This window comes from Ptiloglossa arizonensis, chromosome 7 (assembly GCF_051014685.1).
Source record: "Ptiloglossa arizonensis isolate GNS036 chromosome 7, iyPtiAriz1_principal, whole genome shotgun sequence".
In the NCBI taxonomy this organism is placed as follows: domain Eukaryota; kingdom Metazoa; phylum Arthropoda; class Insecta; order Hymenoptera; family Colletidae; genus Ptiloglossa; species Ptiloglossa arizonensis.
The window spans coordinates 12,380,490-12,406,710 of record NC_135054.1 but is presented as its reverse complement, the minus strand read 5'-3'; the positions used below and the strand labels follow the sequence as shown (position 1 = coordinate 12,406,710).

General features: G+C 34.3%; 2 protein-coding genes across 2 annotated transcripts; one reads left to right on the top strand and one right to left on the bottom strand.

The window, feature by feature from the left end:
- The first annotated feature begins 1,891 nt into the window (after positions 1 to 1,891).
- Positions 1,892 to 11,427, top strand: LOC143149084 (sialin). Its single transcript, XM_076316157.1, has 9 exons — positions 1,892 to 2,077; positions 4,271 to 4,476; positions 4,913 to 5,134; positions 5,720 to 5,804; positions 7,851 to 8,017; positions 8,768 to 8,917; positions 9,381 to 9,513; positions 9,694 to 9,947; positions 10,738 to 11,427. The coding sequence occupies exons 1-9, from the start codon at positions 2,011 to 2,013 to the stop codon at positions 11,029 to 11,031; spliced, it is 1,578 nt and encodes a 525-aa protein (XP_076172272.1). The 5' UTR covers positions 1,892 to 2,010; the 3' UTR covers positions 11,032 to 11,427.
- Positions 11,428 to 16,115: 4,688 nt separating this feature from the next.
- LOC143149643 (uncharacterized) lies at positions 16,116 to 19,584 on the bottom strand. Its single transcript, XM_076317213.1, has 3 exons — positions 19,567 to 19,584; positions 18,682 to 18,885; positions 16,116 to 18,153 (listed from the first exon to the last, which is right to left on the bottom strand). Exons 1-3 carry the CDS (start codon positions 19,582 to 19,584, stop codon positions 16,216 to 16,218), a joined length of 2,160 nt encoding a protein of 719 aa, XP_076173328.1. The 3' UTR covers positions 16,116 to 16,215.
- Between the last annotated feature and the right edge of the window lie 6,637 nt (positions 19,585 to 26,221).

Here is a 26,221-nt window from a genome sequence, read left to right as displayed (position 1 = left end):
TTATTATTTTGTGAAACAATTACTTTTAAGTATTACTGAATTACTATTCATTAATGTGAACAATTTAATTTCTTCGCTTCCAATTCAATTTTTAAACAATGAATTTACATAGCAATGTACTTTAATTTAGAAAATAATATAACATCTACACAAAAAGATATTAGTCTTGTTTATTTCTAAATTACTTCTCCTTTCTACTACATTTTAATTATTTTCCTACTGATTATGCAATTAACTTTAAATAAATTTAGTAATCATTAATATAATCAATTACTTGTTTTGTCGCAAATGAAAATTGGAAGAGCTTAGTGAATTTGTTTAGTTTTATATAATTGTTAACCTACCTCTATGATTTTCTTGTTGTTCTTATTACACTCCATGCTCGAACACTCCCGTTTCCTGTTTTTCGTGGAGACGGTTTTCTATAAAAAAAATATATTTGATAAGCAACATCATATTTGAACATGATCTATTTATACTGAAAATAAAATTGAAAGTTTAATATTTATTACAACTATAATAATTTCAATAAGTAATGGCAGAGAGCAATATCCACGTGATAGCAACATAACAATGAATTATGATTGTGCTTTTCACTTAATATAGAATTACATTTAATGTTTCTGTGATCCTCGCAAGCCAGTAAATTTCATCACAGTATCCAGTAGCTTTAAGACTGGAGATTATGCAAATTTGTAATAGGTATACCAAATTGCTACGTTGTATAATAATGTATAATATCAGGTCAATAATTAAAAAATTGAAAGTTAATAATTATTATTTTCCTATCCTCAATTGTCAATAATTTCAAAGTTAATATTATATTACTAACATGATAGAAATATAATAAGCATTAAGATGAAACAAAATACGAAAAAAATATAATTATAAAGAAAGAATATTAAATGTTCACTCGAAAGAAATTGAAATGCATATTCACTGGTAGGTAATTCAGAAGAATTTTATTACCTGTAAGCACTTTCCTCAGGCGCGTGTTATCGACAGGACGTTCTCAGTAAGACTGCTCCCTAAGTTAAGTCGAAAGGATTTAAACCACGCAGTGTGGTTTTCGAAGTAGTGGGGGAACTGTATACGATTCAATTGAAATATAAACAAAAGTTATCGCTGACTGAACAATGTTTTTCTCTTTGACAAATTGTCACAGTAATTATATCCACCTATCCTGACTTCTCACTAGTAAAATAATTCTATAACCATAACGTTTCTACGCATTTTGTCCATTTAATACAGTGACTGTAAATACATAACGAAGGTACTATAATATGGGTAAGAATATACCGCTTAATACCGTATAATCGTATGAAAAGATTAAGTTAAAATTTATAATGAAAAAAGTGATTCGATATTCTCGATAAAGAAACTATTAAAAGACCTACCAAAATAGATAATGTGAGAAAAATGTAAACTAAGTCTTGGAATCGCTGTTATTGAACGTTTTGCGGTATCGTGACTACATAAACGAAATCGGGCAATTGGAGCAGGCTTCACACGAATGTGAAGTGTTTAAATTTAAAATTGAAACGAGTGATTCGATATTCTCGATAAAGAAACTATTAAAAGACCTAGCAAAATAGGTAATGTGAGAAAAATGTAAACTAAGTCTTGGAATCGCTATTATTAAACGTTTTGCGGGATCGTAACTATATAAACGAAATCAGGCAATTGGAGCGGGCTCTTATCGTGCGCGAAATCCACGAGCGTTATCATTTTGTAGCACGGACGACAAAATATCACGAGGCAGACCTCAAACGGTGCTTCAAGGCTGACCCGGTATAGGTACTTATTGTATCAAGTCTCGTTAAGAGATGTTCATTCACTCGTACTCCCAGATGACCAGTATAGTTCGTGCAACTCACGAGGATCAGATTGGCCCCGTATCGGTGCGCAGAGGTGCCAGTGAGGAACCGGTAACGATAATAACAAAATGTGTTCAAAGTGTCAGTCACGTGTAATGAAAAATCGAATTGTGCACGGGCACATTTGATAGCCATGGCAGCGCTCGTTCGTCTTAAACGTGGAAGCGTCCAGTTGAGACATGCGGCACTAGAAGTGAAAGGTAAGGGAAATTTACTTCGGAACGGTCACTTCTGACTTAAATGCACCCTTTTTTTTCTAATGGATTTCAAGTATTTAGATACAATTTTCAGGCTCAGTTATGCAGAACAAATTGTACAGTGTATGTGTTTTTATCGACGTCGTAGATGCATAGCTTTAGATAATAGTCGGATACTGTATTTATGTACAGATTGTCTCGGTAGGAAAAGATCACGACGATATCTCAATTATTTTAATCGATAGAAACACGTATTGCTCACGAAAGTTGTATGGCTTCTGAGAGTGTGAGAGGGATAATAGATTTTCTATGAATGAAGGTGTAGAGAGTATTCGAAGGTTAATTTCATTTATTTTTTTTTAACAGTATGCCTTTTTCTTTGTGACAAAATTTGGTACGGTAATGAATTTTCAAAATGAACGTAATAAGTTACATTTATTCCAATAGTAACAATTTTAAAGATATTAGCGTCTAAAATAGTGTTAAAATACTGTCTACTGTTTGTTTACATCCAAAACGACGAGAAAGTACACGCGAGATAATGATTCAAATATTAAAAGTCTTAGTAGCTGAATATCTCAGCGATTATTTAATTTAATCGTCGATAGAATACTTGGTAGCTGAATATCTCAGCAATTAATTAAACGAATTATTAATACAATACTTAGTAGTTGAATATCTCAGGAATTATTTAATTGAATCGTTGAAACAATTTAATTAACAATTTTATTGAATATAGGAGAATTGAAAATATTTGTCGCGAGCATGTAAATAATAAGTCTGATAGAAAAATTTGAGCGAATCTTTTGTGAAGTTGATTTAACAAGTATCCCGCAATCACTTATCGCGACTCTTATCACCAATGATCAGAACTTGAAAACATCGCCACATGTGTTATAAGTGACAGAATATATGGTGTCTAAGAATCGTGATTTGTATATTTTTTATTTGTTGTACATTGTACATTAGTTTATCGTGTTCTGCGCGAAATTTTCCGCAACGATTCGAAACGATCGAAACGGAGATTTTTGTCACGAATAAATGCATTCGACAATATTTATATCAGCCGAAACGCGTACGAATTGAACAACTTTCTTATCGAGTAGTTGTTTTAAGAATCGTTATTTGTGTTCCGTTTCGAGGATACCAAAGTCGAGGTTACCTGTGTTGTACGGGGTAGGAAAGAGATAATAGGCATAGAGTCAAATGACAAGACTGATAAGAGAGACATGCATTCGGTGGTTTTGCTTCTTTCGGGTTCCGTGAAATGGCAGACTTCGTCAAGAGAGGTAGCGTGCAGCTTGTGAAACACAGCAGTGAACAAATAAAGCAGGCTGCAAAAGAGGTTCGAGGTTCGTTGCAAATAATACACATTTAGAAAAACTAGTTCACACGCTTTTGAAATCATAAGTATATTCGTAATTTATGAATTATCTTGATTTGTCGTTTCTTTGTTCGCTTGTGTTCATTTCGCGAAAAAGATACACGAAATGAAAAGATACACGATTTAAATATTACATTTCATTTCATTGGGTATACGTTACAGAAAATTAAAGAGTCAGATACTTGTCTGTAACAACGATTTGTAATTTTATTTTTCAACTACTTTACGTGTGCGAGTTTCTCAAATGAAATTTAAAGGGTACGTTATTGCAATGTTTTAACTTCTGCTGTTGTATTTAAATTTACATATTGTAATAGGTAATTAGGGGACAGTGTGGTAACACCGAATTAAACAAGGAAACTACGGTATCTATTGTTTGAGCAACTTATCAGAATCAAGAAACGTTCTATTACGAGAGAAGTTAATGTCTCTATTAATATAAATGCACATATTGTACATGTATACACATGTGCAGAACGATTACTTGCTCGTTGACTTACAATCGTAATTAAGTAGTACCGTAAGAATCGTTTGAGACAAGGCACACAATTGTACACAATTTTTGCTGGCACAGCTTTAGTCATAATATTGTAACATAATTATAACAGACTAATATAATAATTATAAAAGTACGACATAGTGTTATTAGTTTTCAACCGAGGTAAACTTACATCTAGCATCAAATGCTACATACGTAAATTTATTTAAATATAAAAAATAAGTAATGCGAAGGAATGATTAATAAAAATTGTGATATTGTGAACAGTGAATACCGAATTAATAATTATAATTCGGTTTTAATAATTCGACAGCCGCTGTGCGAGCGCGACACATCGTAGCTGCGCTTGTTGCAGTGGGATTTGCACTTTGCGGTGCAGTTGAAGTCAGTTTCTCGGTTGCATTGCTTGCCAATCAGAAAGACAATCATGCCATTATCGATACATCGTGGCACTGTGACATGCTGGTCAACATTACTAGCCGTAACCGGACAGAAGATTTCGAAGTCATACTTCTGGAGGTAACTACGATAAAATGTATGCTCATTCATTGTACACATCTCCAAATTACGTTTTTGGTTTTTAAACATTTTCAGTAGCATATTACGTCTCTCGAAGTACGAGATAAATACAAATATGTATAAAAAAAAAAAAATACAAGAGATGTATGAAAATATGTTAATCAAAATTTAAACATTACAAGATCTAAAATATTTTTCTAATTTTATTCTAAATATTACCAACTAATAGAAAGAATATTTACACATACTCGTACATTCGTATTTCGAGTTCTACTGTGTTAGAACAAAAATAAAAAATCGTAAACGTTATATCCATAGTAATAAAAATGAGACTTGACAAAACCTTTTACTTGGGTTTTTATTTATATATATATGTACATGTTTTCCATGGTTGTGAAATCAAAATTCATTTAAAATAATTTCGCAATACTTACAGTTACCACCGGAAGAACGTACAGAATCCATAATGAGGGAGGCATTTTTATGGGGACAAGTGGCTGGGCCAATTTTAGGAGGATGTTTAGTATGGGGAAGATCAGGGCCATCTATGGTATTTTCACGTGCGGTTCTTAGTGCTTGTTTGGCTTCTTTATTGGTACCAGCTGCATGGAGAGGTCCGTCTCACGTAGCACTTCGCCTGTTTCAGGGTTTATGTACAGTAAGAATTAAACTTGAATATCGTAGAATTAAAATTCTAATTATACATAAATTATATTACAGTGCATTCGCGATAAAAATGTTCAGATATGGGTAACACCTTTCATTGATATATTCATTGATTATATCGTAATACGTATGCTTGAAGATTCTTGTCTAAATATAAAGATTCTTACATCAATATTACGCTTTCGATTTTAAAATATTTAAACATTTTTTGTGCTTATTTGTCAGAATGGAAGGAGCATCAATGTTTGACATTTTTATTGTTAAATTATGATTCATTTACTTGGACAGGAACTTAGGAGTTTCTAGTTCTCAGAATACATTTATTTCATTGATTTACGTGTTACTCAAAACAGTTAAATTTGTGATGAAACAATACAGATACGATAAATAATTTATATTCCTTTTACGGTTTCCATTGCCATTTTTTAATGTATTCCCAATTAATGGGTAAGAAGTAGTTAAATATACTTATATGTAATTTAGAATGATTGTTACGTGTTAATAAGTATTCAAAAAATATAAGGTAAGAGATAGAATTTCCAAAACAGAAAATTATTCCAACATTTTTCTTTTATAGGGCGCGACTATGCCCGCTGCTCACATGCTTGCTATGACCTGGTTTAAGAGCAATCATAGAAGCTGGTACTTCAGTTGTTACGCTGGTACATAGTTATTTATAAATTTCAACGCAAGAGTTAGTAAAAGTGTTTAAATTCGAGTAAGAAATTTTCAATTTCCATCCTTATATTGAACGAACACAAAGAAAATTAGACCCGAACAATCTTGTTACATTTTTACTTTTTAAACTACATATATTCAATACATCTTTTTCTTGGCTATATTTGACTTAAAAGTTTTGTTATCTATGGAAGGGATACAGAATTCATACTTATAGACTACTACCTTACTCGTATTTATAATTAATATTAATATTTATACAAAAATAGGAAGTGTCCTGAAACACGTAGTATAATCAGAAAAAAAGACTGATCCAAGACCAAATTGTAGAATGTATAATACATTCTTCGCAAAAAGATTCTATTTCATTAAAAACGACTTTGAAAATCTATCACTGTATGTGGTATGTTAGGAGCTGGAGAAAATTGTCGTGAAAGGAACACAGACTCTAATAGTCAAAAGTTTGACTCCTTTGCAACATACGAGACTGTCAACAAGAATGAGCGGAGCCTCAAAAGAGTGTAATCTATTGGACGGTGTTATATTGACACTCCTTCTTAATTCTTCTGTCAAAGATACGGGCAAGACAATGTGTCTGAATTGTTTAGTTTGCTGTAGATACGACATGGTTTATTTCGCATATACCATTTTCTTATTTTCTCTCTTTCTCTCTGCTATAATTTGTTTAATGTTTGAAGTAAAAAGTTAATAAGCTTTTAAAATTTATATAATATGGCACTAATTCTTAAACTGTTCACAAAAGCTATGATATATGTCATTTACTCTTAACGAACTCGTTTCATTTATATGAAGTAATATTTTTATTGAGAATAAATAGTAATAGCTTGGGTGAGTATAAATGTGACAGAGAGTGAATTGACTAGTAGAAAAGAATCAAGATTTTTAATATTGTAATATTAAGTATCTGTAGCACATGGTTTTGTTGATATTTTAGCACGTGGAAAGTAATTTAGAAAATAAAAGAAATATATGTGTTTTAAACCGCTTTTCATAATTTTACTCCATTGCGAAATGGTCAACACACAATTACTAAGCCAGGCATAACAAAACAGATAAAAATTATCTTCCTTATCTTAAATCATACTTTTCATTGGAAAAATGAATGACATCAATTCCAGACAGCTACACATGCACATGACAGATTTTCAAAATCATTTTTCTCTAAAATGAAAATTCCTACGAGAAAGAGTCACGATTTATTTTTGCGTTTAGAATCAGTTGCTTTCAAATTGTACTATATAATTTTGAACACTTTAAAAATCGAAAATAAAAAATTCAGAAAATTTTGAAACATTATGTCGAAGTGAAGTAGTTCATTTATAACACAAAATTATTTTAATTTGCATTATAATACGGTTTACAAGGGTAAAATTGTTACTTAAAGTTTAAACAAAAGTTCTCATTGAAATAAATACCGATCCATACGATCCATGGAAATACGTCTACCTGCTTGCATACAAGCAAGAAGTGATCATTTTAAACAATATGTTTAAATTAATCTAAACCAGTATAAATAAGTGTGAAAACTAGTAGCAAATAAATAATTATTTTTAAAAGATAAATACTCGTGTTTTATACTACTCCCGCTTTCATATCTCGAAGATGAAGACCGTTCGACTCATGGTAAACATTTTTTGTTATGAATGACCTTTCAAACACATTGGCCAAGTTTGTCAATGTTTTTAATTTATGTGTTTCATCTTTTCTAGATTTTTTGATTATTATTTTTACACAGTTTCTTTTAGATATAGCAATATAGTATAACTTTTGTTTAAATTATTCCACGAGAAAAAAGAGTCCGTATTTTTACAATGATGATATAATCTATATTATGACCTTAACGAAAAATGGTTTTGTGTTACGGATGAACTACTGTATTTGCATACAATGATGTACAATCTTTTGAATTCTGGGTTCCCTAATTTGCTCTGTTAGGTAATGAATAATAATTTCGACGTTATGATGACGTTTATAAAAATTATATTAATGGAGAATAATTTTTTAAATAGCTGTCAGCGTTGGATACTGTCTCACAGGGTGGTTGGGTACAGCTGTTGTACGAAGTTTTGGTCGTGATTCTCTTTGCTATGGTCTCGTTATCATTGCACTATGTTGGTACTTCGCTTTTGGCCGATTCGTCAAAGATACTCCAAAATCTTACCAGCATGATACAAACGTAAGAACAATTACTTCTTCTCTTCGAATAATTTTTGAAGTTATCTTTTAACTGAGTTTTCTAACGCAAATTATTAATATTTTATATCGCAAGTAGGAACTAGGACATTACTCTAACGTTTTGTCAAAGTAGAATATTATAGAATTATTTATACAGATTTTTATAATTTACTAGAATTCTTTACTCTTCCTTTATTTGGATATACGCTAAAAAGCGAATTATTTTATTTTTCAAAAAAAGTTTCTTTCTATTGATTTATTTCAAATGATTTCATTTGTCAATAATTCATTAAGGTACTTGACAATTATTTTCCACAATTATTTTCTTTGAGGCGATTGTTCTTTAAATTTTCTTTATCTTATTTATTATATCAAATTCAAGTCATTATCACGATGTAAATTACATAAACAATGAGAAAGACTGAAAGAGAGAATAGTATGTTTCTTTAAATTGCGTTATTGCATTGTTGCGATTCGTAAAATCATTTAGAAAGTTTACGATTCCCACGTTAAATGTTAAAATATATTGCATTAGAATTATTCATGAGCACATGCTTTTTTAACCAAGTTGTCAGTTCTAAAGCAGTAAGTGGTGAATGTATGCGTTTGAAAATTAATAAATTTTACAATATGATTATTTTTAAACCATTTAAAATTGTATAAGTTCTAAAAATGCACGAAGTTATCTTTATAACTGACGTATTCAATAGCAATTAATATTTTGAATTCGTCATTGTAAAATCAAAAATAGGCAGCCGTGATTCCATGGGGAAAATTACTGCGTTCGGTACCTGTTTGGGCATCTGCAGTTGCAACCATGGGTAATCAGTGGGGCGATGCAACTCTTGCACTTGGCATGACGAAATATTTAAAACTCATCTACGGATTCTCCACAGCTAACGTGAGTTTCCAATTTTAAACAAAAACTGGAGTAGTCAATGCTTATACTCTGTCTCTCTTTTTCACTAATTAATATACATTGTTATACTTTCCATTTAGTTATTATTCATACATTTTTTATTTTCTTTTTCATATAATTTTGACTCTGATGATGATAAATTCTATATAATGTTTAAATTGTTGCAATATCAAGAAAACTTTTCTGTTTACAAATTTCTAATATTCAATACTGTTATAGAATACATATTGCAATTTATAGTATCTTTTGATCGTAATTTGTTATTATTTTCCCTTACATTCTGTTCTTGCACATTAATGTAATACGAATTCGACACAATGTTATGTATAGACACATAATTTCTGTTTCCATACGATATTAGAGTTTTTCATTAAGAAAGTTATTATCTACAAATCTCCCGGAAGAGAAAATAACGGAACACGTTTCCTATTTTTAATATTTTTAGGATTCCGTTTTGACGACGTTACCTCACATTGGTCATTTCATGGCTGCATTAACTTGTGGTCTTCTTGTGGATCATGTTCGCGAATCTAAAATAGTTTCAACGACCACAGCGAGAAAGTTGGTCGTTTACACTGGTATGTACTGTAATTATAAATATTTACTTCCCTAAATTTAATTACTTGGCTAGTTTCATAAACATTGGCTATGTTTCTTTTTTGAATATGCTAAGCAATGCATAATATTGTTAATAATATCTTTACATTCGCATGTATTTTTTGTTTACAAATAATAAAATGTGACATGTTACTTTACAGCTCACTTTATTCCGGCGGCACTCCTTTTTGTTGCTGGTTACGCCGGTTGTCAAGCATTAGGTGCGGCATGGTTAGGTATAGCCGCTCTCCTTGTCTCCGGAACTGCACCCGCTGGTGCATTAGCTGCAATAGCGGACCTTGCACCTGTAGAATCACCAGCCTGTGCTGCAGCAGCATGTGCTTTATGCTCTACTCTAGGAGCAGCCGGCTTGTTAGCTGCCAATTATTTCGTTACTCAAGCTCTTCATGGTTCTGTAAGTTAAATTGCTAAAGTGTAATATATTAAACTTGAATAAGTTCTTTACGGTTTCGAATTTCCACTTGAAATAATCGTAATTCAAGCTAGAATACAAATTTGAAGTAGAAATTAATATCATACTTTTGAGAACACTTTCGCCAATATAATAAAAATGCATAAAAAATCATACAAAGATCAAATGTTTCAGACTCCTTAAGATATATTAAGGACACAAATTTAGGAAACATGTGCATATTTATTTATACGCAATTCCAAATTTTGTTTATAGACTTTATTTCTCTTATAGAAATAAAGATTTTTTATACGGATGTATTTGTTTCGATGAAAGTTTTACTTTTTCATGTTAAAAAGATTTATGCATTGTATAAGATACAAATTGCACATCGTAAATATCCTTCACGAAATGCAACAAACTAGTTTTTTTTTTAAAGAAATATGAAGATCACTTTACCGAATATGTTTCTTTTGGCAATAAGTTATCTAGTTGTCTTAATTTTAATTAATCCCTTTCGTAATTAAACAATTTTATCTTCGCATATTGATGTAGTTTTTCTTTCCAAAAATTAGCTCAGCAGCATAGATTTTGAATTATCGTAACCCCAAGATTTACATACTTCTCCATTAAGAGAATTTTTGGCTCGTAAACTATGCAGACTTAATACAAATGGAGTACACTTTGATTAAGGAAGTTGTCGTTTACTTGAAGTAGACCAAATGTATTCGTATAGAAGTCACGAAGATGTTTCGTATATTGCAACTCAATAAGTTGTGAATTTTGGTTGCAGATCGCGGGTTCATGGCGACTGGTATTTGGTGTGGCGTCTGTCGTTTTGTTAACAACCGCTGCGGTTTTCTTGGCGCTCGGCAAAGGTACGCCACAGCCGTGGATTCCCTCTGTTGCACGACCACGAAGTCACGATGCAATTTACGAACAAGACGCTTTGGAGCTCGATTACGAGGACGTCGGTGTACAAACGGAGCCTTTCAGTCCTTACCCGTTGGAAGACGACGTCGAGAGTGTAAAAAATGTTCCTCGTTCTGCCTCGGTCCACTCGAAAGTTTCCTTGACGTCCAATTAAACTTAGCTCGTTGTTACGAATTTTTATGTACACACGTGCAACATATCAAACTGTTTCACGTGGATAGATCTTAGCGACAAACGATGTACAAATGATGACAAACGTTCGTCATATTTACCGTAAATGAAATTAACGATTGTATATATATATAAAATAGATTAAAGACGAAATGGAATGGTGTGTAAGTAAGCTGAAACTGTCGGTTCGCGTATAGGTCTATTTCCATGTATGTGTCGTAAATATTTGTCATACTTTATGTAAAAACGAATAGATAAGTAAGAGAATAAAGGTAGAAGTAACTTATTGTCAGACGCAATTTTTTATTGATTCTCGTCTTTTTGTTCTATTTTGTGCTAAACTGTATAAATATGTAAGTGAATATTTAAGAGATTGGGACGAATTGTAGCGAAACAGAATTGATTTTTTTTATATAAAATAATATGTCGAAGCCTTAGAAAATAATATAAAAATAGTTTCGTTAAAAAAATTGTATTGATGATAAAAATGTACCACCTGTAGAAGATAATGATAGAAACAAAATTTATTTTAATTAGATGTACGATATCGTTACAAAAAATTCGTGAAAATATTCTGTTTTAATCGTTAAGGTGCATTTAAGCAATACGATGCTTCAAAATTTAACTGTTTTCCTTAAAAAGTATTACAGAACTTCAAAAGTAAGTAACGATGGTCAAAAATATGCATCGTTTTATAGTTATGTCAAAATAAAACGGTGTTCTGGCAATAGATAGAGTTTTGCGATGGTGTGCATGCATGATGCAATTTCTTGCAGCAACTTGGCGTCTAGCGTCTGTCAAAAAAAAGGGACGCGTGTGTTGGTTTCCGGTGTGTACGAGCGACACATGTAACTTTAAAGCCGCTTCCTGGCAGTAGACAGATTTATACGAAGAAGTTGAAGCGTGACGCAATTTCCAGCGACAATTTGGCGTCGTGTTTGCGTTTAGAAAAGGGACACCGTCACTGCTAAATAAATAGAACACGAACGTGAAGTTAATTTTCAACGCTGTAACTTGAAAATTGCTTCTATCGAGCAATTCGCGCGTATTAACTCGCGTGACTTTGGTATCGCGAAAACTGAAATAAACGAGGAGCTGAATATCAAAATATTTATCGATTAAAATAGAAACTCTTCTAAGATTGTAAAAGAAGAGCTTGAAGTTTGTCGCTATTGAAAACGCCTTGTTATAAAAAGATATCTAGACTCGAACAGTCGTGTCATTCTATTAGTCCAAATAATAGAAATTCTACCATACACTATGTTAAATTCGATGTAACATATTTACATTTCACTTACAAATTCTCGTAACCATGTTTCCTCTCTCGTATAAATATTCGAGATAAGTAGAAATTGCGTATAAAATTTGTCAACGAACCTCTCTTAAAAATGTTATTACACGATCGTTAGATGAACTCGAGAAGTTATCAAGATTGTCCGTAATCCCTGCGAATTTTCCTTTCTTCGTCTGTCGTTTCGTATTTCATCGCAGATTGCGTGGAATTCCGTAGCACGCGAGACAATGAACACGCCGTCTTTTACGACAGCTTTCCATCACCGACGAGGAAACTCGACGAAAATAACGACCGTTCTAATTAGATCCTTCGAAGGCAAGGTATTACTCCTGTATCGTCCGGACCAAAACGTACGCATACCATTGGCACATTCACAGGGATACCGGAAGTTACAGCTTACAAAACGCAGGAACGCCGACTGGTTGGCAAATTCTTCTGTCTCTTAACGACAGCCATTCACACGGCACATCCGGCTCGCGGAGAAAAGTGGAAAGGTTGGTTGCGGTTGCATAGAAATCATTTTTGACACGTCACAGTTTAACTATCTGTTTCCACCTTGTTACACATTCGATACCGTACTATTTTAATCGCAGTGAAACACGTGACTTCACCACGTTATAGAGAAAATGTGAATTGTATTGCACGTGTTATATTATATTCATAAATCTACCACCGTTTAAAACAATCGTTGGAACCGATGATAAAATTCTGTTGATAATTTTTCAGTACTTCTAAGTTAATTTCTTTCCAGGTTTACGTAACTGTTCTTCGTATACTCTCCTTTAGCTATTGACACGTTTAACTTGGAAAGATACTTACCCGCACAATCTTACCTATTATACATTTATCGATGTTGGAAACTTCACGAGTAAAACGAAACTTGAACGAAGTAAATATAACGTAGAAAATTCTCTCGAGAAAATTTGGTTTCTATCCTGATTAGACATTTTTCGAGTGGAGCAATTGAGCATCCGGCGATGTATGTATTTTCGTCCCGAGTTATTGCCATTTCTCCCGAAACGGAGATGGTCTTGTTAGGTTCCAATCGGTCGGCTTTCTCACACAACGGTTCACCAAGACTTTCCCGAACGTGGAGTGTCTCCATCCGGGGATTTGGCAACGGTAAGCCAGTTCTGAATAGGTGGAAGCCACGTGCAAAGTCCCATGATCTCCGCCCTCGTCGTGCAGGGTACGCCAGCGCCTAACAAATACAAGTTCGCGTATCCGACAGCAATGTGTCGCAACCCGCGATGCTAATTACCAACGGTAGACACGTTATTATTCTTTCCTGGTGCGCCGGCTCTCAGAGGCTTATGAAATGAATTCTCACACCGCGCTATCTACCATCTATTTAGTTTTATTTCGATACATATATTACACTAGTTTATATAACGTTATATTTACAATGGAACGAACACTAAAGGGCGATGTCACGATGCGGCCAGCCACGTTTAACATTATCATCAACATTTCCACACCGAAATCTATTTCGTATCGATAATATCTCAAGAGAAATCTCTTTTTCTTATCGAATGTAACTGATGGTCGTTTAATGTTTGTTAATTATTTTCTATATTAAACTCGAATTATTATTAAAATGGTAGTAAACACTGAAAGTACTGTCGATGTTCGAAATACTGATAATATTGTTGACAATGAGTAACTTGTACATCGAATGTGTTAATACATACTTGATAGTCCCTTATTGGCCTATTATTTTACATTTTCGTTGCATCGGTGTTTACTACCGACTCGTAAGTTTAAGATCATTTTGCGTTGTATTTTAAACGTAGAAAAATGATAAATAAGATTACTATTTAATGTATGTATAATTTCACTTATTTGTACGTAGAATAACGCTTCGATTATAGTTTCGTGGAACGAATTTACAAATGTGTTTCATTTAGATCAGAGAGTAAGGTGATGAAATTTCTGAACGAATCGATTGGAAAGTGTCACGATCACGATGTTTACTTTTCGATAAGAAATAAACTTTTCCTTTCGTACAAAAAAGAAAGAACATTACGTACGAAACACGGAATTTTCACGTAACGATCTGTTTTCATTGTGCTGCAAGGTGATGTCACAGTCGTAATCAGCAGAGCGATCGGTACCAAGCGTCACTGTTGCAGTTAACGTCAAAATTACCGACAACGATGTTAAACGCTCGTGGCCGTGTTTAAATTAAGGTAAGTTAAAGTACTTTTGTTCAGTGCTCTATTGGTAACGCTACCGGTCATCTTTGGGAGTTCTATGCTATAATTTAACGTGATACGGTGTAATGCAGTTATATGCATGGTCAATGTGATCGTCGCGTATACAGTGTTCGCTATATGTACGTTCATTTAATTGCTTTCGCGTTGAAACGATTTAAAAGCAACGACGATCCGTCTTGAAAGCAAAAACGAGCGTTGCGAGATACTTGAAAGTTGTCGTGCGGAAAATCGTTGAACGAACACATAGGACATTTCCCTTTCCGAGAAGGCGATTCGTTTCGCTGACGATTCCAGCGTGTTCCGTGAAAACTGTGTCGCTGCGATTGTTTATCAACGTTACATTTTCAGTCTCTCACGATCTTTTGTACGACGCTTCTCGTTACAAGGAAATGATGTGTTCGGAATTGTACCATAACCGTCGTAATTAATACTGTCACTTTTTATTTTCTAAATTGGTCTTGTTCGTTTTTGAAAGAAAAATTATGCTAGAAAACGATCGATCTTGTACGTAGTAATTCGTGAGACAACGCAAACGGAACACTGAATATGAGAATACTTTGATTGTACGGGACACTTTGTAAAAGCATTTGACAATTATTTATACTTTCTCCTCGCTTCGTGAACATTCAACGCGCGGGTAAAATAATTTTGATACAAATCATTGTAAAATGACAAAAACAGAAAAATGAAAATTATGATTTTTGAGTACTAGAAATCTACAATCTGTAGATATACAGTGTCCTGCAATGAGTGGTACAATCAAGAAACACGTGATTCTATGTATGAAAAAAATCGAAAGTGTAGGATAAATTTTATGGGGCTTTATATTCGAGGAAATAGATTTGTTTTACTGGTAAGTTTCTTTATACGTTTTTGCCATGTTTTCACATGGAGTGCACAAAATTAGTTATTTAAAAATGACATTTCTGGTTGCAAGCTATTGTACACAAACACGATCTATAGTGAGATTTATGAAACTAAAATTGAATAAAACGCGTATTGATTAATTTTTATAGAAATGATCACAGTGTACCATTCATTGGGAGACATACTGTATATTCTAAATATAATTGCCTATTGCTGGAATAACATAACGTTTCCTTCAATTTTCATCGTAGTAAGTATACTTTAAGTGTATTTTTCGAGCTTCTTCCTTTATAAAAGCAATTTGTATTTGAAACGTTACGTTCCGAACATTCGTGCAGAAAAATAAATAAATCTATAAGCGGAGAAGCACTATACGTAAAAATGAAATAAATAATATACCTTGAAATTAACGATTTAAATCTTATGGACGTAAAAGGTTTCCTCAACGTCGAGTATTTTACGAAGCTACACGTATTTGTTCCTTAACAATCCGTTCCTTAAATTTGTTCATCAGAAACTTTACGTAGTGTGTCTTTCTAATTGAATGCAAATGTTAACAGTTAACCTTTCAATTTCATACAAATGATGATTCTACGTTTTATAAATAGGTTGCTTGTACTATTCGCGACAAAAATTGTGCAGTTTTTCCTTCGACTTCTTACTAATTACAATAACCGAGTTAATTACAAGACTAAATTAAAAATATAATGGTCTCCAGTTACATTCTCTATCGTCGAGTAATCGATCGCGATACCATTGAACAGTAAACGAATTCGTTCTGTTAAACCCGTTACATTTTCTTCTTCATAGCCTCCTTTTCCTCTTCGTCGTCATCGGTGATGATCTGTACACTTCTGATGGGTCCAGCCTTTCTGTATCTAGATGCTGGCGTTGTCGTGGTCATGATCGGAGTGGAAACCATGGGTGGTCGTTCAGCATTGATGGCCAACTGAAGCATCCTCAATAAAAGGGCCTCTCTGATAGGTGCGGGCAAGATCTCGTCCCCTTCGTCGCTAACGTCCTGCGTGTAGAACTTTTGCCTGTAGACTCTCTTGGCGAACCTTCCGTCGTTGTAATCTTCGAACTGTTGCGGTTGGAAAACGGGATTCAAGGCTCTGGTGTACATGGGACGTCTCACGGGTACGCGATCACCGTACTGAAGGGACAGTTGCTGATCGAATCCTATATCGGGTCGCGGAGCAGCTGTTTGGTAGCCCGGTTGATAAGATGGGTATGGTTGCTGATCGTACAAAGCATCTTCCAAGTACGTTTTCGGGTAAGAGAGAGCCTGGACACCGTACTGGCTAACGAGCAATCTTCTAAGCAGCATCTGAAAATCTCGTCGACTCAGAGGAGGAGCGATTGGATTCGGTGGTTCCGGAGGCAGAGCTATCGTGCTGGCCCTGTACGGATACTCCGGTGTAGTTGGATATTCTCTGTCGTCTACAGTGTGAGTTACCGCTTGGGGCACTGGTCTCAGAACTGGTCTGGGCCTAGGCTCGGAATCTTGGTAGATCACCGGTCGTGGAAACGGTCTGGGGCGCATGTATCCCGGTGTCACGGCGACTCTCGGGTCCTCCTCTTGTCCCGGTAGTGGATTCTCGGTCAGATAATGAATATTTGCATCCGTGGTCGCCGAGTAGAGTGGTTGTTGACCCGGCAATGGACGCAACAAAATCCTGTTCAACGGTAGTTGTCTATAAGCGGGATCGTCCTCGATGTTGGTCTGCTGAGACGGTAATAAAAGTCGTCCTGTTGGCAATTCGCGCAGAAATTGATCCGGTTGCTGTCTCACGAAGATCGGCTCGGTGCTTTGCCTTATGTACTCCCTGTTCTCGGGCATTCGTATGGGAACGCGAGTCTCCTCTTGCGGCGCTTTCGTTTCTGCTTCGTAGACTCGCGAGCCATCGTATTTCACGTTTTCGAACCGCGCCGGTCCAAGATTTTCACGATTTACGTAAATCTTCGGTCTCTCGATGCGATTACCCGTGACACGTTGAAGTACCCTAGGCGGAGTTGTCGTTGTGAACAATGGACGCGTCGTGGACAACGATCCTCCGTAAACATCGGAATGGTCGTCGTTACTGGTCTCCACGATCGGGTTGGGCTTGGTGGTTTCATCGTGGAGTTGTCTTCTCAAAGTGTTCCCGGTGGTCACCTTAGCCTCGTCATCTTTCTCTACAAAATCTTCCGAGATTGGTCGAAGGGTTTGATCGACTGGTCGTTTGGCAAAGATGATCCGTCTGTACGTGGAGGTCTTGTCCTCTGTGCTTGGTCGATTTATCTGGGAGTCTTCGTCCTCTACACCTTCTTCCTCTATCACCAATGGTCTCTGTTGGCCGTTGATCACAAAACGTGGTCTGCTTTTGCCGGTTCCTTTCAAATAGTGACCGAATACTGATTTTGGTTGTTCCGTGGTGGTTGTAGTAGTCGTTGTCGTCGAAGTGGTCGTTGTCTTTCTGTTTCGCGGTATCGTCTGAACCACCGATGATTTTGTACTAGCTTCGGTGGTAGTTGGATACACGATGCTCGGCTTCTTGGTAGTGATGGTACGATTAACGCGTGGAATGCTCTGCACGACGGACACGTGTTCCTGCAATGGCGACACGGTGGTTGCTTTAAACCCTGTCCCGTTAGAGGAAGAGTACGACACCCTTTTTATTTCACCGTCGGCGTCGACGAAACCGAATGTACCCTTGATGTTGCCTAGAACGTCGCGACTCTCGACCTGATAATCATTTCTTACGTTCAGAAGTGTGCACTTCCAGTAAATCAATTTTTATAATTTAAAAGCTACGCCCCTTTGAAATTTTCTTCACGTTCTACGAATCGTTTCGTTACATTCTCTTGACTCTCATTGCTCTCGAAGTAAATTTCATTAAATTGAACAGAGTATAGAGTTAAATTATTTCCTCGAACAATCATTTCGTTAAATATTCTTAAGTTCTCGATTATACGAATTTACATTGTTCCAAATTAACGTGTTTCTTTGTTCTTACTCTTTTCGTTATTACGCTTTAGAAAATCGTTAAGAAAGTAACCGATCTTCTTTTTCGATGAATAAAGTTCCACGTTAAGATATTATTAAACATAAGGTAACGATAGAAAGTATTTGTACAAGTAATTGAATACTTCAACGAAACACTTAAGTTATATTTAGAACGCATTACGCAAAATGGTGAGCCGTTTGTACGAGTACTAAGAAATTGTGTACCCCCATTTCATGCCTTTTGCAATAATGGCCATTGAAGCTTACCTTGAACGATCCATCGCCTGCTTCATAGCCGTACGTATAGGAGCCGTCTTCGTTCACTTTCCTGATCTGTTTCAAGATCGCCACCTGCTGATCGTGATGTGTCTCAGATGTTTGCTGATCCGTAACGTTCGAGCAACCGGCGGTTGCCAGACAGAAAATCGCCATCAGCCATGTCGTCATTTTAAAAGTAGGAGGTGACAATATCTACAGGCAAATAACAGCGAGTCTGAGTAAACAAATTAGCCAATTTGTCACTTATCGCGCGGAGTTACGCGATTAAAATTCAATTATACGGAAATTGTAACACAAAATATATAATAATCGAAAAATTTGTTCGAATAACGATCAAACCCACGTCGCATCGATGAACGTACGCGTTCACGAATTGGAAATATAAATTTCAGGTCATTCGTATTTAAAAATAATCGTATATTTGCATAAATTTTTTGCACATTCGATCAAAGATCAAATATTGTCAACCGTACTGTTCTCGAAATACCAGTGTGCAATGAAATACCAGACACAAGGGAATTAAATAATCGTAAAATGGTGAAGTTGTGAGATTGGAACACTTCGAGACACTTTTCACTAAGCTTTGGTAATTGTGAGAAATTTTTGCATAAATTTCAAGAAACATCGACACTTGCGATTTCGGTTGAAAAACTGTGCACTGTTCGCGAACCAGAGATGCACTGCAATCTTCACAATCACCGGGAACACACTATGTCATGAACGGATCCTATAACGGATCACTTTCTAATTAGACTTTATTACTTTAGAATTGGTAATTGTAATTACTCGTTCCCAATCATTTCGATCGGTCCTCGCGTGCTTACACGGGGCCACACTTGTCGGTGAGCTGTTAGAACTTCGAGGAGTAAGTACCTTGTAACTGGAAACCATGTTACCGCGGATGCGGTGAACGTTCTTAATATCGCGTGGGGTGCTGACTGCCGTTATATATAGAGTGACACAGTAGGCAACCACCACCCTTTCCAGTGTGTCCTGCCGCACACTCCAACGACACGTTCAACCTTGATGACCCCTAAACGTTCGTTATGGAATGGTATAATACTGAATAATAGTCAGTAATAAAGTATTCCAACCTTCGGAATTGGAAATTGTGAAACGCTCGTGATATTTCTTGAACCAATTTCTATTTCATTTCTACACAACTTTTTCCAAGACTTTTGATTCCTTAGGATATCGTAATTAGTTTTCATACAATTTACGATGAATTCTTTTACTTCATTTTTCTGTACAGATACTTATTTTTACTTCAGTTTCTTTCAGACTAATTTTTATTCAATTTCGACCTGTACCTTTAGGGTTCACAAAGTGTACATTAAATTTGTGAAACGACTCATAATTATTTGTAATTGAAATTTTATCCAATGCACATAGTTCTTTTTTATTTAGTAATAGGACTGTCTGTTAAAGATACACGGTTTATTATATACTTTTAGAAAAGTTTCGCATTTCTTTTTTGTGTGTATGTAAAATTCATTTAATTGTAAAAATGAAATTGTAGAACTTTCGACGAATCTTTTCAGTACAAAACGTAATAATCGTTAAGTGTAATTTACATTTCGAATTCCCACGTTCTATACCATCTGACAGTAACTTCGTACACGTATGACGTATGTAAGTACTTGTTCATTTCGCTTCACTTTCCTTCGTGTGTTTTACGCAACGTTTTTACCCATAGTAATTATCAACTGAAATTTCTCTTCTTTATAAAACGTCATACAATGCCTCGTTGATGCTGCGCCAACAAATCTCGGTTAATGCTTCATAAACGTCGAGCTAACAATGGGTTATAAACTTTTTAGGTGTGACTATGTGCATCGTAACGTGACTTCATTTAAACGTATTTTTTGAACCAGCTTTGGAAGACACATTATTATTATCTAATCATGCTGAATAAATTCATTACATTAGCTAAAGATATTATTAAACTTAGTATATTATTAATTTTTATTTTCAATGACTCTGTTAAAACCTATACCGAATAAATAGAATTTTTCAGACACAACACTTAAATAACTTTTTCTCCCAACTTCATAAAAACGAAATCTATAGAAAGTTTGCAATTTAATAAATATACCACATACTACATTCTAAGTATTATATTTATCTGAATAGTCACCGAGCAATATTTAGTATTTCTTAAAATGTACTCTATGTTTGAGATACACAAGAGTTTTAATTTTTTACTAATACTACTCAAAAAGAAGACACTTGCTTTTAAGAATTTTCATTCGTCCATTTTCATCGGGATTCGAAATGCGTGTATTTCTTCTTAAACAATTTTTATAACTCTTCTCGATCCCTGGTTTCGTACTCGTTCACGAAACGTAGAACGAGACACAAAATGTGTCGGTGGACGTCAATCACGATGAAAGTGCGCGCAAAGTGGTGACGAGAAAGAGCGGAAGTTTCCTCGGCAGCCGTGCAACGATAAAGAGGAAACAGCGACGACAGAATAGAGCCCGAAGAAGTTTTGGATTCGCGGGGACACAAGTGAAAGCCACGTGGGAGTTCGCGGCCAAGCAAGAACAGTAGTAGACTGTAAAATCTGTAACAATAGTTCCCATAGTGTGCAACATTTGTATTGTGGTGTACGTTCTATTCTAGACACTCCCACAGGACAATTATTACATCATGCAATTTTCTCGGGGTTTCGTACACAGTTTTTTGATGCCACCTTGATATGCCATGTCTCGGACATATCGGTTGTATATCTCTCGCCTGGCGAGGTTCTTGCGTTTCTCGCGAATAGTGCTGTATTTTCCCTTTGTAGTTCCGACTCGTTATTTATAATTTTGAGCTGCCCGGATTGCTCAATTCCACAGTCAACGGTTTCAGTTCAATCCTCTTCTATTTCGGAGGATCATGAATCGCGAACTCGTTGCTTCTTTGAAAATATTGTTACGAATGAGTTCATTCTTTCTTTCTTCGAAGAGAATATTTAAGGCAAAATATATGTATCTTTGGACATCTACAGGACTTGATAAAATAGAAAGTATAGGTTTGTGATTTAAAAGAGAAACACATCGACCTTGGAGTGACCTTGAAAACGCCCTTGCCTTCGAAAACTAATAATGCCAATTGAATCTCTTTTTAAAATCATAAATGTTTTATCTTTTTTTTTTTAATTAATTGTATATGAAATATCTCGTTGAGTCAACTTAAATTGGACATTGTATATAACAATAAAACGATGCTTTCTTAATAATTTATGTATTTTACTAAAATATATTAACACAAACGTGAAATTATTATTCGTATAAGAAACTGTGGATTAATCTTCTCGAAGGAAAATAAATCTCATAAAAGCCTTAAGTGGAAAATTGTTTATTGTATTGTTTCTCAGACATATTGAAGCGAAGAAATATTTTCAATCGCAATGCACTTTCGAGTAAGGATAGGATAGATTGACTATTGAGTAATTTAATTGATCAGAATAATCACGAAGTATGCAACACTCATTTATGCATACTTTGAGTGTTTGGTGTATAATTCTTTGCAAGATGTGTATACTTAAAGATCTGTATATGTGTGTATATACTGTCTCACTTTCCGGAAGAAGTTAGTGAGCACGGTGTTAATTGTAACGTAACTGCAGAGAACACATTACCACGGATAGGTTCAGTTGGCACGCCTACATCATTAACTGCGAAACGTCTGACATTCTTCCGCTGAGAACTAAACAACTGTATTTCGGCGTTCCGCAATACTGAAATGTACTTTAAATTCTACACCTAAATATACTGAACTGAATCGACTAGGAAATTAAAAAGCCAATAATTCTTCGAATGTAAGAATTGTGTGTTGGAGTAATAAAAACAAGTGATATAAAAATATTATTTTAAACTTTCGACTTTATTTTGGATCCTTATTAGAGTTTTCTAATTGATGTAATTTTTAAAAAAATATGTAATTTTGTTTCAATGGTAGTCTCAAAACTGAATAATCTGTACGGTTAAATATATGGTTACAAAGTATTAGTTTGAAGAGTGTAGAAAAATGGGAAAAAAATTAATTAGAACTTCTTTGTGAAATATTGAAATTGGTGGAAAATAGAAGTATGCAAAATTTCAATATATTCTTTCTAAGTGGAAAGTAAGAAAGTAATAAGCAGAGGAACAAATTACAGCAATCTTTTTCATTATTACAGGAAGAGAGTTATCTCTATAGGAAACATTATATTCCTATTTACTTAATTTAAGGTTTTCCATACTTCTCAAGTTAGTGAAGTAGGTTAGAATTTCTTACGATTATAATGAAATACTGCTGTGCTCCTTATTTTGAGAGTAATTTTAAAAATTAGCGAAGTAAGTAGTAATGTCAAGTATGTAATGTACAATTACACAATTGTAATGGATTTTTAATTTCATACTATAAAACTCAAAAGCGAAAATTTATTCTATTTATAATCATTATAGATAAGATGCTGCATAATTGATTTATCTAAGTCATTTATATTAATATTCAATGTAACAAATTTTAATGTAATTGTAAGCCAAGAATTTCCTTTCTAACTTGATTTAAAGTGTAAAAGGAGCGAGTCCTGGATGCAATCTGTTGAAGAAATAACGTCTTTAATCCCCCGCAAAGTTTTTCCCACACTAGATACATAATTTACCATTCGTAATGAAATATCGAACAGTTAATGAGTCATTGATGATACATAACGCCTTCGGTATACTACCGTCTCGACGTCATTGAACGAATGTTACTGGATAGTAGGACATCGTGGTTTATAACGATATCATTAAACCAAGTCCATTGAATGAAATGATTAAAACAGAGAAGTTTACAAACAGAGAAGTTATTCGTTAGAAATGTCTATGTTAATGATCAGTGTCTACGTTAATTAGAAATATTCTACATTCTTAATTCGTTTCTTTTATTTTTAAGTATTTGAACACTTGTAAATACATGCATTATCTACTTGTATTCTTTAACCTAACGAGATACTTTATACACATATAAAATCTGTTTTCTTACAATATGTAAGATCGTTTACATACTAAGAAAAATGTATAAAAATAAAAGTTGATCGATCAGTTTGCATTGGTAGTACAGAATAAAATAAACGGCAAGTCAATGAATTTTACCGCAAAATAGCAATACATTTTTTGAAAATTATATTTATCAACTACTAGTAACAGTAGAACTGTACTTTTATAATTCAATGAAACACAAATTGTTTGAAATAAAATTATATTAAAACCAGTAAAGTAAATAAATAAGTCGTGTCTCATTTCTAGTTTATTCTTGAATATGCATAGTGAACAATAAAACTGCGAATTGTGATTTCTCGTTTTGTTTACCTCAGTTAAAACGATAAAACGTTCTGCTTGTATCATTCATCATCCATCGGTAAAATAGTGCGCTAGAAAGCTGGAGCATAACTTTCGCTAACAAGTTGTGAGTTGCAGTAACTATACAAAAAGATTAGTAAATCTTTCACTCTCGAGTTTCAGGTCAATGCGAGTGAAGTTCAAGTTTGTATCTACGCTGCAAACTATGACGCTACTTTTTCTTTTTAGAAAAAGTTAAAGAAAGTGTTCTTGATGATCTTCAGTTGTACTCTAAATAGGAGAGTAAATTTTATTCCGAACAACCAGAATTGTGGAAAAGCAATTGCATTAATTGCACCAAGGTAATGCATCAGAACACACTTCGCCACTTGTTCGTGAATTTTTTTCAAAAAATAAAACTGCAGCGATGCAGATCATGCCCCCCTATGACTTTTTCCTTTTTTCAAAGGTGAAGGAAACATTGAAAGGACAACGTTTTGCCATAAAGGAAATGAAGGCCAAATCGTTGAACGAACTGAAGGCTATACCAAAAAGTATATTCCAAAGACTGAATTAATGTTTCAAGGATTGGAACAAATATTAGCATACGTATAAAATACCGAATGGGAATTATTTTAAACGGAACTATGTCAATATTTAAATTGAATAAATAATATTTGTTGAAATAAATAAAAATTCCAGGAACTCTTTGATCAAACCTAGTATATAATAAAAAGAACATATGAAATAAAAGAAGAGATAAATTCGTTGTAGTTAAGAGACTCTAAATATTATTCTTAAAATTAGTTATGCTTTTACATTATATTTAGACAGAAGTGGAACAACTGTTATGTTAATTTTTATTAAACGAGATATTTAAAAATGATTAGCTTGAACTTCGAAGAATGATGTATACCCTTTTTACCGCAATATACGTAACAGTTTCACAGTAACTATGAAAGAAACATTTATCACTCAAGGAGTGTTGAAATTTTGCTTCACATATGCATCATTCAGTACGCTTTCGCAATCACATTTCAAAGTGGAGTTAAAAAAATCGTATTGTTGGCATGGCTCGCCTTATATAAAGTAAACGGGGTTTGATTTAATACATAAACTAGATCCTTTCGTTTTCGATCACTTTCACTGAAGCGAGTACGTTCAACTTTTACCACCAAAACGAAATTATTTACAATGAAATATACATCCGCTTCGATTCAATTACTGTTTCCTGATTATTGTTTAATTCTTCGTATCCGTCTTCGTTTGCCTGCTACATAAAGATACTTATCAGTAAGCGTACTTACTTAAAAAATGACAAGGAACGTTTTTATTTAAAATTAATCAGTATTAATCTGCCTCTATTTTAATTACTTTATTCCTACAGGAAAAGTACTTTAGATGTGAATTCACTGTGAATTTATTAAGAAAAATAGATATAAATCCAAGTTTCTTATTAATTTTGAAATACACACCAAGTCGGAAACGTTTTTTATTATTTCAAGAAAAATATTTCAGGTATTCTCATTATTCATATATGTTATTAAATTTATGACACTTAAATCAATCAGAACCTGTTGTTTGCATCGCACCTTTCAAGATTTTCAATTTCGAACGTAATTCCCGTTTATGGACCGACCTGAATCGGACGAAGCACTAACATATAGTACGCTCTTTATGAACAAATCAGTGAAAACGTAGCAATTGGATAACACAGATCTCTGGTGATGTAATGACGCTTGCACATCAGGGACGCTGGTTTCCTTACTTTTCTAATTTCTTTTTACGGAAACGCCTTCCGCGTGTGTTTAACTACTGTAAAACACGAACAGAAAATAGCGTGCTGTCAAGAGTGAACTCGTTAATGTCCGTTTGCGGGAATCACTCATTTGCGAATTGCGCGAGTAACTTCATTCCTTTTCTCGATAATTTAACTACTTTGCTCTAGATGCTTATTTTCGAGGTGATACTCGCAAATGTAACAAGAAAAGGCTATCGAAGATTTTCCGTGTACCTACCTTTGATATATTAGATGTTTTTCTCACAGTTTTGTTAGATAAGAAATGTCTGAAAAAGTAAATAAAAATAGAAACTAAAAAGACGACGTTTTACAGAAAAGTTTTCCATCGTCCTAATTTTATTAAATTTTGAAAAGGCTAGAAATATTATAAACAAGCTGATACCTGTTTCGAATACGTACTAATGTATAAAATTCGCGACGTATTTGCATA